This window comes from Asterias amurensis, chromosome 22 (assembly GCF_032118995.1).
Source record: "Asterias amurensis chromosome 22, ASM3211899v1".
Classification (NCBI taxonomy): Eukaryota; Metazoa; Echinodermata; class Asteroidea; order Forcipulatida; family Asteriidae; genus Asterias; species Asterias amurensis.
The window spans coordinates 4,834,829-4,847,812 of record NC_092669.1 but is presented as its reverse complement, the minus strand read 5'-3'; the positions used below and the strand labels follow the sequence as shown (position 1 = coordinate 4,847,812).

At 38.8% G+C, this 12,984-nt stretch overlaps 1 protein-coding gene across 5 annotated transcripts in view; it reads right to left on the bottom strand.

Moving 5' to 3' along the window:
• Positions 1–12,984, bottom strand: part of LOC139954009 (phosphatidylinositol 4-phosphate 3-kinase C2 domain-containing subunit beta-like) — a 67,382-nt gene that overhangs the window by 38,457 nt on the left and 15,941 nt on the right. For all 5 annotated transcript variants that reach the window (XM_071953634.1, XM_071953633.1, XM_071953635.1 and 2 more), the window contains 11 exons: positions 12,467–12,581; positions 9,884–9,995; positions 8,868–8,947; positions 5,717–5,783; positions 5,157–5,476; positions 4,480–4,602; positions 3,428–3,577; positions 2,691–2,799; positions 1,688–1,827; positions 610–798; positions 127–220 (listed from right to left, as the gene is read on the bottom strand). In XM_071953634.1, coding sequence (XP_071809735.1) covers positions 127–220; positions 610–798; positions 1,688–1,827; positions 2,691–2,799; positions 3,428–3,577; positions 4,480–4,602; positions 5,157–5,476; positions 5,717–5,783; positions 8,868–8,947; positions 9,884–9,995; positions 12,467–12,581 — 1,499 coding nt within the window. The remainder of the gene's footprint in view (positions 1–126; positions 221–609; positions 799–1,687; positions 1,828–2,690; positions 2,800–3,427; positions 3,578–4,479; positions 4,603–5,156; positions 5,477–5,716; positions 5,784–8,867; positions 8,948–9,883; positions 9,996–12,466; positions 12,582–12,984) is intronic.

Genomic DNA, 12,984 nt, shown 5'->3' with positions numbered 1-12,984 from the left:
GGTTTATTCTTTTCCTTCACACCACGCAAAGCTTCACACATCACTAACCTGCTTACAAACAAAATGTTCAGGAACACACCTAGCTGAACAGTTTTTTTTTCCCCAAGATCTTAAGAGCATTCATACCTGTACAAGTTGTGGCAAGTAGTCGCACAGTTCATCATCTGAGATACTCTGCATCCACTTGACGGCCGTACATCTAACTTCTCTATCTGCAAACCTACACTCAACAAAACAACAAAGAGGGTTCACCCAATTAAAAAAGCCACTTAAACTTTACACAGAGCTATTGCACAGTTATCAAATGTACCGTGGTAAACAAATTGGGACAGGTCAAAAATGACAAACAAATCTTAGATCTAAAATTATGCAGCTGGATTACACTATTACCAGCAGAATTAGCTTGGGGTGAGTCTTCAACCAGTCACCATTAACTTCAAAGCACATTAGAAATTTAAACAAAAGTTACATCCAATACATCCCACATTCCCACAAAATAAATCAAGTTAAAAATTATTCAAACAAAAAACCAAAATACAGCAAGTAGTATTTAAAGTTTTATTCTAAGCAAACACAAAAGGGGACATAAAATTAGTATTTGTATCATACCTTGGGTGGAGTAATTGGAGAGTCTGGACCGGTTTAGGCGGCTTCCAGTGCCTGAGTAACGAGTAGATATCAGCCAAGCAGGCCCAGTCCCAGGTAGGGGCCACTTCTAAGATCCGTGGAAGTGCTGACGGGAAGTCGTGGAGGTAGTGGCGTTTACTCCATAGGAACATCGCGTCCTCAGAACTCAAACTGAAGATGAATCAAATGTATAAACAACTAAAACAATAATCAAATCAAGCTATCTCTAGGCGCTTTACAAAGTTTATGAAAACAAATAACATGTTCAATTATTTACACTTGACTGAATGATCTTATTCTAAGATTATCACACAGGCAAGGTAACTAAAGCTGTACACATTTTAGAACAAGTAAAGAGGTGGGTTTGAAGGCCACCTTTGTATGGACCCTTCCAGCTTTCCACTAAGCTCCGCCCACCGCACACGTGAGCAAGACACGTGTTCGAGCACTCCAAATGACATTCTGCATTCCGCGCGTGTCAAATTTACGCGCACGCATGACGGAGTTTGTCCGACCACAATCATTGCTGTGATTGGTCAAATGGGTGAACGCGCAACAGTTTGATTGACAGGCCGGATCGGTCCATTGTGATTCAAAGGAGTTGAAGGTCCGAATGTGGAGGGGGAGATTGTACCAGAGAGTGGGTGCAGTAACAATGAAACGACCGGTGTGCGTTGTGCTACATGTATGTGTTGAATCTTGAAATCTGAAGGAGATGTTGGTTTTGTGAGCGAAGAGCGCGGGCAGGAGTGTACAGTTGTGTAGGAGAAATGAAACATGAAATACTGTACAAGATGACTAATCAAATTTGTGAATGTCATCGGGCATGTTTTGTAAGCATAGGTTTAATCTTGAAATCTGAAGGAGATGTTGGTTTTGTGAGCGAAGAGCGCGGGCAGGAGTGTACAGTTGTGTAGGAGAAATGAAACATGAAATACTGTACAAGATGACTAATCAAATTTGTGAATGTCATCGGGCATGTTTTGTAAGCATGGGTTAAGACTCAACGGCTAGGTTTGACCAGCACTCTAAAATTGTTGGTTCTGATGTTTCTACTTACGATGAAAGAACATCGGTCTCCAGTATTTCCTGGACTCTACAGCGATTGAATGGCTCCAAGTTGTCAAATTTAAACACTTTGTCTTCGAGTGGATGGATCTCGGGGAATACAGAGCGAACTCTGGTATCTTCAAAGTTAACCTTGACGACAGAAAACAAAAATTATAACAATTTATGTTCTCTTTCAAGTCAATTGGAGCATCATGGCGTACTCTGGTATCTTCAAAGTTAACCTTGACGACAGAAAACAAAATTTTAACAATTTATGTTCTCTTTCAAGTCAACTGGAGCATCATGGCGTACTCTGGTATCTTCAAAGTTAACCTTGACGACAGAAAACAAAAATTATAACAATTTATGTTCTCTTTCAAGTCAATTGGAGCATCAAGGCTAAGCGGTACAAATGAATTGACTGTCCGTCCAAAATTGAAAGATAACACAATGTGCGAAACACAGCTGAAAACAGGTTATTATTTCAATTTCCCCAAAACATTTTTCCAGTTATTTAATTTACTTTAGTAAAAAAATAATTGTAAACTTTTCAAAACATGGTACTCTATAATGTTGCAAGCACTATAAAATACATGTATGCTTATAAATTTTGCAAAATAGAATTGTGACCAAACATCGTTTGACAAAGTACAAAGTACAAAGTTAGCTTAAAAACTTACTTGGTAACAAGCAATGGTGAGCTGTTGATAGTATAAAACATTGTGAGAAACGTCTCCCTCTGAAGTAACGTAGTTTTCGAGAAAGAAGTAATTTTCCACGAATTTGATTTTGAGACCTCAGAATCAGAATTTGAGGTCTTGAAATCAAGCATCTGAAAGCACACAACTTCGTGTGACATGGGTTTTTTTTTCTTACATTATTATCTTGCAACTTCAGCGACCCATTGAGTTCAAATTTCCACTGGTTTGTTATTTTATGCATATGTTGAGATACACCAAGTGAGAAGACAATTACCAACAGTTTCCCCTGTCTTTAACATAATCTAGCTTTACCTGAAGGATGATACTCGTCTGACTAAGAAGGTTCGATGAGCAAGTCCCGATGGGATTAACAGAAGAATCGGCCCAAAGTCCAAGCAAATGACTACCTCTCTGAAACTCCCTGTGAACAGGTGAATGGAAAGAAAAAAGTGTATTTATTTATTTGTTGATTTATTTGTTGATTTGTATATATTTATTTAGACAGGGTAGCCTCAAGCCTGGTTCATACTTCCGGCGAATGGGAGTCGATATGAATGTTGTTTTAGTAAGGTTATTAATTATAAATCACAGTTGAACATGTTGAATAGACTTCAAGTTCTGTGTTTATGAAAAGCCCGAGGGTTGTGAGTTCTTATCAGCGGCCAAACCACAGAGAGCTCGGCAGAGAAGTATAATTAGAGAAGTTGTGGTTTATTATGTAGTTTTCTCTGATTAATTAATATTATGTATTTCCAGCAGTTTTTTTAATGATTTTGCTTTATTAATTTTTTCTGTATTGCATGTATTCAAAATGAATTTCCTCCATGGTAGGACCAATAAAAATTGAATTGATTTGAATTGAATTGAATTGAATGAAAGATCAGACTGGGAGAGAAACTAAATAATAAATCATCCCAACAAAAAAACCACGACCGGGACAGACTCCCCTAATTTTTCCCCACGATAGTTTTGACAAGGTGCCCCAGGCAATTTAAGACAAAAAAGACTAAATAACTAAATAAAAAGGTTAAATAACTAGAAATGCTCACCCTCTGAAGTTGAACAATGGAATGGCCACCCATCCCAGAATGGTCTTGTCTGCATTACGAGTCTCCGTGCTGGATGAATCGTGTCCATACAGAGTTAAAATCAGCCTCGCCTCCCGAGGAAGTTGACTAACAGGTACTGGAAGTTCCAACCTGGAAAAGATGCACAACGTACACGTGTAAAGCTCTGTTCCTATTGGTTTTTCTTTTTTATTAAGTACCACAGCTTTTCTAATGAATGATAGAATTTAAAAAACCAACAGGCCGAAAGAGGTCGCGAAAGACTTCCTGGCAGCCATGGTTATACGAACATGTTGCCTTGGATCGGACGAGTTGATCTATAAAAAGTGTTTGAAACCGTTTGTTATGAAATGCATAGGGTTAGAAAGATGTTTTAAAAGTAGAATATAATGATCCACACAAGTATCACTCGAAATTGCATGATTTCCTTTTACGTCGGGAACTAACACGGTCGACCATTTATGGGAGTCAAAAATTTGACTCCCATATATGGCGGACCGTCTAAGTCGACGAGGTAAAAGGAACACCAGGCAATTTCAAGGCATTTTATAACAAATGGTTACAGAATGCTTTTCAAAGACCAACTCGACCGATCCAAGACAACGTGTTCCTTTAACAGGGTCGCTAAAAGTTCAATGGGAACAACCCTGCGCTGTTCCCCTACCTTGGCTACTCTGTAAAACACTATGCAATTGTCATTGAATACAAGTCCAGGTGGGAACTCATGGTAGAATTAAACCTAAAGCCAGTCACTGTAACTTTCCGTATGGCATCAGAAGCAAAACTCCAATGTCTGACAGCCTCACACTCTCTTAATTTTTATGTTAATAGGTTAACTATTTTCCATCAATTCTCTGTACATGTACATGATTTTTTGCTTCTCTTTGTAATATTTTGGATACATCATATCTTTCGAAAAAGTATGAAATAAAAGTTGTATTGAATGGACAAAATTGAGTTGAATACATTGTTGTCAGAACAGCACAAAATTATTAATATTGTTTTTTTTTTTTGTTTTTTTTAAATAAACTTACTCCTGGTTCCATGCAAGTTTATCAAAAAAGCCACTGTTGATGCGAGATGGCCAAGTATCGACGGAGAAGTGTAGAGAATTACCACCGTAGTACAACTGAGCTGAGACAGAGTAAAACTCATGACTGTAAAGAAAATATTGTAATTACAAAATAAGGCACTGTACACTATTGGTAATTACTCAATATAAGTTGTAGCATAAAAAGTTTAAACTGGGTAACGACCAATGGAGAGCTGTCGATAGTATAAAACATTGTGAGAAACGGCTCCCTCTGAAGTAAGATACGTTTTGAGAAATAGGTAATTTTGCACTCAAATATTAAAAGACTGCAGGCCTGAAGCCTTTAATTAGGCATCTGAAAGCAAACATATCTGTGCAACAAGGTTTTTTTTTTTCGACCCTTATTCTCTTGCAACTTTGATGCCCAATTGAGTCCAAATTTTTACAGATGCATACATGTTGGAACACACCAAAGGTGTCCAGTGCCTTTTTGGTGAGTTGTCAGTATTACCGTAGTGATTTGTATTGTGACGTCACAATTTGCTTAGCTACTAAGATCCGATTTTGCAGTTAAGATCAATTTTAGGTTGGAGGGTACCAGAGGCTGGTATGACCACAAGAAGATATATTGGACAACACCAATGATGGGAAGAGGGAGAAAAAAAGTGTAGTACTCACGCATTTTTGATGTTGTTTGGCAATCGATGCGCAGATGCCACGCAAACTCTGAGGTTATGTCCCTTCACTGTAATATCCTGAGGCGGGTCACCGGTGTCATCAGTACCAGTCCGGAAGTCCGTGTCAAACGAAGCGCAGTACAAGTCGACCAATCGTAACACTGCAGTGCTCAGCTTTTCAAAGACTGCCTCGTGGTCGGTTGACGCGGTTTGAAATTCCCTGATAGCCGTTGAGATCTCGTTCGGTTCAATCGAGGCCAGGGTGAAGCAGATCGCTTTGACCGTCTGTATTAACGGTCCTGTCTTGGGCTGGGCACCAGACTAAAACAGAAGATGCAACTATTAGTTGGTTTTTCAGTAAATTAAAGTTGCTGTGATGATTACTAAGAAAATGGGTCAAAGGTCAAAATATGTAAAGTTGTACAAAATATAAATTGTCACAACAATTCTTGGCCAGTAAACATTTTGAGCCACAAGCCCTTATGTCTTGTGAAAGCAAGGATATAGAATAAGGTATGAAAAGAGAACTAAAAAAAACACAAACAAATAAAGATAAGTTACCTTAACTGCCGCTTTAAGTTTATCACCTTCAACTGTGAAAGCGTGCAATAAGACATCCAGCCCCTTCCTACAAATTAAAAACATTAAAATCATAAAAAAACCGTTACCCCTTAGTCACCTAGGCCAAGTGGTTGAGACTGCAGGACTTGCAATCACAAGGTTGTGGGTTCGAATCCCTCAGCTTACCACTGATTTCACAATGACTAGAATAAGTATTGTTGTCTAGTTACTGAATCACAAGTTCTTGATACATGTATGTGTAACTCATAATCATAGACGTTAAACCAATGTTCGTGTGAGAGAGATTGGCTGTTGCCAGCTTGGTGTTTATATCCCTTGTGGGAGTTTGCCAAGTTCCCTTGATGGGAAGATCATTCAAACAAACAAACAAACAAACAAACAAACAAACAAACAAACAAACAAACAAACAAACAAACCCCCTCCAAAAAAAAAAAAAAAAAAAAAATCCTCCTTAATTAAAAGAATACATATAACTAAAGAATCTGACTTTTAAAGACAGTGGACACTATTGGTAATTGTCAAAGATTAGTCTTCACAGTTGGTGTATCTCAACATATGCATAAAATAACAAACCTGTGAAAATTTGAGCTCAATCGGTCGTCGAAGTTGCAAGATAATACTGAAAGAAAAAACATCCTTGGCACACCAAGTTGTGTGCTTTCTATGCTTGATTTTGAGACCTCAAATTCTAAACTTGAGGTCTCGAAACCAATAGTGTCCACTGCCTTTAAATGATTTTTGTGACTCGTTGATTTAGTAACAGATAATTAATCATTTAATAGTGCTCTGCCTTCGGATGGGACGTAAAGCTGTAGGTCCTGTGTGTTGTGTAATACTTGTCAAAAAGATAAGGGGTTTGCCCCAGTGTTCCTGGATTGATTGGCTGCATATTGCACTATAGCACCTTGTAAACCACTGAGGTAAATAGAGAAGTCTAATAATTGAAACATAGTCCCACATATCTTGAAGGAAAATATTGTACATGTGTACTTTAAAGACACTGGACACTTTTTGTAATTGTCTACTAAAGCCAACAGAAACTTTCGGTAAACAGTATTGTCCAAGGCTCACACTTCGTGTATCACTACATACATGTATATCGAATAACAAACCTGTGAAAATTTAGGCTCAATCGGTCATCGGAGTCGGGAGAAAATAACTGGAAAACCCATACCTTGTTTCCGCATGTTACGCCGTGTCACAACTTGTGTTTAAAATGAATCCGTAATTCTCGTTAGTGAGAATTGATAATCGTTTTAATGTTTTCTCAAAGTGTAAAGCATTTCATGGAATAATATTTTGTGATTGTTGAATCTAGAGAGCTCGAGGTACCATTCAATTTCCTATGTTTTTGGCTTTTAAAGTTGGCTGAATAAATATTTCTAATCTAATCTAATCTAATCTTATCTAATCTAATTGCCATGTGGGCCATGCTGCATAACTAATTATGCATGGACAAGACCATATTGCCAAGTTAAAAAAAACAGGTAAGGTATTTCATGCATTCTCAAACAAAAATAAAACAAAATCAAAATGTTTCAGTGTATCAGATGTTTTATCAAACTCATGCAAGCATCATGGCTGAATGGTTAAGAGCGTCAAATTTAAATTCTGGGCCCTATTTCATAGAGCTGCTAAGCACAAACATTTGCTGAGCATGAATTTTCTTCCTAGATGAAAATATGATTACCGACTAAATTTCCATGTGATATTCAGGATACAAACAACAGATAAATACTAGTAACAAGCAATATGCAACAAATGGAAATTTGGTTAGTAATCCTGTTTTATCAAGGAAGAAATTTCGTGCTAAGCAAATTTTTGTGCTTAGCAGCTCTATGATATTGGGCCCTGGTGGTTAAGTCATCAGAGTGTGGGTTTGAATCCTAGTTATGGCAAGATGAGCAAGATGCTTTACTATAATTGCTTCTCCTCGCCAAGGTGTACAAATGGTTACCTGTGGGGTACAGGTTGATATTGTGTATGAAAAAGCCTTTGAAGTGGTAATGGCTGCCCAGATTGCATACTCCTCAGGGAGCTGAGAACGACTAAAATGGAACATGTTATTGGCCCAATGACCAGGGCACTAATGTAAAACGCATTGAGACGGTTACTATGATAATGCCCTATATAAGAACTAGTTATTATTATCATTAACAGAAGTTGATTTGGCTTTAAATGTTAATCCACAACTTTTTAATCTGACGGCAAAACGAGCTTCCAATTTTTGTTGTCCCAAATTGGCAAGGAAAAAAAAAAGTATCCTCGAAGAATGTTATAAACTTAAACCAGATGCTCAAGATGCATATTCTCTGACAAGGAAAACTTACTGTACACACTGAGCATACGCCATAAAATTCCATCTGTGATTGAAGTTCAAATTCAGAGCCGAGAGATGTTAAAGATGAAAGAAATCAAGGCAAAATTTCATAGCTCAGCTAACCGCAAAATCTGCGCTTACGATCACCATTTTCTGCTTGCACTGTAAGCCAAAAATATCTGCGCTAGCCTTGTAAGCGTCTGTTGTCTGGTAACCTAGAGTACGCACGTGCACAAGCCCAAATTCCCTTCTAACCAGTAAAATACGCTTGACGTTAAGCACTTGACGTTAATTCACTGCTTCCGGTTAGCAGAGCCATGATATTGGGGGCCAGGCAAGTCTCACAAAACAAAAGCAGCTCTATAAAAAACCAAGCACATTTCAAATACAGATAGCTTATTTTTTTAAATCAATCATAAGAAAGGAGACTGTGCAAGTCTCGCACGCACTGGAACAAGAAAACACGTCAAACAAACAAAGAACACATGGTTGGGACCACAATGGTCCCGGAAGTTGAAATACGGGCGTGACTTGCACAGTCTAAAAATAGTGTCTGAAACATTTTTGCTGAGCAGTAAAATAAAAGCTGTGATTGGTCCCATGGCAAAGCCCAGTTCATATTTCCTTTGAATGTGATACAAATTTTGACGTTACAAATCCGCATCAAATAGTTTGCAATAGTTGAGCTGTGTTCAACTCCCTGTGCACTGTTTGCTGTGAAAACAGCCATGTGACGTAAACACTCGCTTCACATTTGCATGAAGTATTGAACCAGGCTTTACTCATTCAAGCATTTTTGTATGTACTCACTTAGAGACAGCCGTTGTTACTGGTCTCTCAAAGAGACTCGAGAAGTTGATCTGTGAGATATCACTGTCATCATCCTCAGCCTGGAATAAAATGCAAAGGTCAAACAGGGTCAAAGGGTCGAACAGGGTCAAAGGGTCATGGGTCATATGTATCATGTATACTGGCAACTTGAGAAGTTGATGTTTGAGATATCACTGTCATCGTCCTCAGCCTGGAATGAATGTAAGGGTCAAACAGGGTCAAAGGGTCAAATAGGGTCAAAGGACATGGGTCAGGTACATATCATGTATATTGGCAAGGGTCAAACAGGGTCAAGGGTTACATGGGTTCACACGGGTCATACAGGGTCATGCTTGTATAGTGGAGCAACTGTATACAAAATGTCTTTCTTAAGCCTTTCTCAAACTTTGGCTTAGACTCCGGCTATGTGAAAGTATTCCCCTAGAATGAGCAAAACACCAGTAAGAAATACATGTAGATGGCACATGCGCTACATGTTAGCTGGTGATTTTATTCTTGTAGTAAAGCAGATTTTGGTGTGCTTCGCGACTTTTTTGTGCACAAGCAGTTTTCTAAGGAATTTAAAGACAGTGGACACTTTTGGTAATTGTCAAAGACCAGTCTTCTAATTTGGTGTTTCTCAACAAATGCATAAAAAAACAAACCTGTGAAAATTTGAGCTCAATTGGCATCGAAGTTGCGAGATAACTATGAAAGTAAAAACACCCTTGTCACATGAAGTTGTGTGCTTTCAGATGCTTGATTTCGAGACCTCAAATTCTAAATCTGAGGTCCCGACATCAAATTTGTGGAAAATTACTTCTTTCTCGAAAACTACATTACTTCAGAGGGAGCTGTTTCTCACAATGTTTTATACTACCAACCTCTCCACATTACCCTTTACCAAGTAGGGTTTTATGCTAATGATTATTTTAAGTAATAACCAATAGTGTTTACTGCCTTTAACCACAATCTTCAAAACTCCTTCCTGAGGCATGTTTCTGAGTGAGACTCACCATTCTTTTCAGGCTGGTGTTCATCTCAGCTCTGTGAAGGAGAACTAGCGTCACGTCTTTATCGAGTTTCAGACACTCCTGGACATACTCATAGCTACTCAGCTGAACGTTACTGTCGACGAATAAAAACAAGAATCAAGATAAGGTACAGCAACCTGTCGTGTCATGGCACAGCAGTTAAGGGGTGGGTTTCACAAAGAGACTAGTCTTATCTCGAGTTGGGAAGAGTTACTTGTCATAACTTAGGACTAGCCATACATTTAGGACTAGGCCTAACTCTTTGTGAAACCGAGTCCCAGTTGTGGCAAACTTAAGCAAGACACTTGACCATGATGCTTCGTCCTTCGGATGGGACACAAAGCCGTTGGTCCTGTATAATGTGTTATGCACGTAAAAGAACCCAGTGCACTTATCGAAAGTGTTCCTGGTTTGATTGGCAGCATATATTCAGGCATGAGAATGGGTAATGATAAAAAAACAGGAAAAAAATTAAGTTGATTGAAAATGTCAAAATTCTATCATTTTTGTGTGCGAAGCGCGCAGCTCGAAGTCCCTTACGGCCGGGGTCCAGGGCCCGCTTAAGGGCCCTGGGAGCTCTGGGTATTTTAGAAGCTCTGTGGTGGTCTCTGATGCATTTCTGACACCTATTTTTCCAGGTAGAAGTGAGCTACTTTTGTGTGATTTTTCCTTTTTTTTTTAAAAATAGGTTTAAGGGAAAATAAGGAATGTAAAGCTCAAACAATTTTGGGTTCGCCTGCGATTTTGTTACAACTCCGGAAAAAGAAAGGGAAAAAAAAATAATAGTAATAATATTTTTATTTTTTAGACGATCTTAACCCTTATTTCTGCCCTTGAAAATGTTTTTTTTTTCTCACCAACAACCATTTTTATAGGTTCTTGATTTGAAATTCGGTTGTGTAAAAGAAATTCTTTTGCAATTTAATGTTTGTGATTTTAACGATCCGTCGGCGACGCACATTTTAAAATATATATATAGGCCTATATATTTGGCGAGAGCGATGTGTTTTTGAGAAAGAGGTTGTTATTCAGCATAGGGTATAACTGGAACGAGGTTGAGATAAGACCCCAACATAGAAATAGAACCAATGAAGAAAGCACGTCGTCCGCGGACGTACCGTGTGTTCGCTAGTTCCCAATATATCTTTCGCTGGTTGTGAGGCAAATAACAGGTACCAGTTTTCCATGGCCTGCCGGCGATCTCAGATTCGTGCCGCGCCGCTCATTGGTTCGTGTACAAACCTGCACGTACACAGTACACATGGTGCAAACACGTGCATTGTTTTTTCAGTAGACTTTCAAAAGTCTCCACACGTGTTATGTTTGCTGCTGCAGCAGCGAGCGCATTACACGCAAACATTATTGAACCGTACCACTGTAAACGAAGCGAGGAATGAGGCAAGTTTATACATCTGTCGCTGCTGCCGCATGCATGCGCGATGCAAGGAAGACCACAAGCCGTAAACTGGGCCAGTTGCTTGACGGTAATTTATTGTTTAGGTGCCGTTTTTTCATGAACGCCGTACGTGTGGATCCGCGATAATAACAATTACAAAGGTAAACTTACATTGTCTGACTAGAGAAGAGGGACTAGAGAAATCCAAATGTATACCCCCAAAAACCTACCCCCCGAATTTTATAGCAAATTCACATCGAACTCGGAGACCACAATTTTGAAAGGAAAAAAACCGGAATTCCGGTTTAAACCGGAAGATTCTCATGCCTGTATATTGCAATGGTGCTATGTAAAAGGAGTAGGTTTAATAACTCAAACAGAGTCCCGCTATATAGGAAGCCCTATTATTATCATTATAGCAATGGTTACAATAACATGGCACCCCAACATCCAATAAAGCAGCAAGCAGGTGCGTCAATCGGCTACGTTTGTAGGCTCGTAGCTTTATCAGTTAGGGTTAACGTACATGGAAAAAAATACCTTCCAAATTTCCAAAATGGTCTTTTCCCCAAGTTTAACCGTGACCATAGATAAGAACTAGAGGGCTCACTGGTGAGGCTGCATGCACAAACGCGACACTCATTGATTATGAAGAACACGTTGGAGTTTGTGTTTATTGAATGCTGACGCGATGCTGTTTTGTCAACTTAGAAAATGGCTGCATAAACACACGCTGTGCGATGCCTGTTTTGTCAACTTAGAAAATGTCCACCTGCGTGCATACCGGACAGCAAATATAGGCCAGTGCGCCCTCTGGTTCTTATATATAACTCTATGACCATACCCCAAGTTATTTGACGCGTTTAATCAAGGAATTCTCTTGGAATTCTCTATTGAATTGAATTGAATTGTATTATTAAATTGAGCAAGTGTAAGTTGTACCGACGATATGAAAACAGTGAAGCCTGGTTCATACATCCTTCAAATGAGAATGCAATACACATTTTGATGCCATAGGGCTGTTTTTGCAGTGAATGTTTCGCAGGAGTCAACTGATGCGAAGTAATCATTGCGAATTCGTGACATCAAAATTCACAGGAAGTATAAACGTGACTTGTACTTGGGAAATGTCTGTCGTTAGGGTCTTCAAGATCCTGGTCAAGACTTACTTCTGGAGGTACTCCGACAGCCCTGGCACTTTCAGTACAAACTTTTTACTTGAGATATCCGAGGCATCCACATAGCATAGAGCTTGGCTGATGACATGTTGAACACAGATATTGACTGTAACACGAAAAAAACATTTGGGCAAATTAATACAAATCAACAAAATAGTTTAAAGCCATTGGACACTTTCGGTAAACAGTATTGTCCAAGGCCCACACTTCGTGTATCACAACTTGTATATAAAATAACAGACCTGTGAAAATTTAGGCTCAATCAGTCATCGGAGTCATGAGTAAATAACAGGAAAACCAACCCTTGTTTTCGTATATCTCGATATCGAGAATTGATATTGTTTTAATGTTTGCTCAAAAAGTAAAGCATTTCATGAAATAATACTTCAAGAGAATTCTTTCACCATTACCATCTGTTAACCCTGTAAAGTATTTGTAAATCTGTGAACTTTTAATTTTGTTTCTGTTCCGAAAGTGTCCAATGGCTTTAAGGGACACGTTGCCTTGGA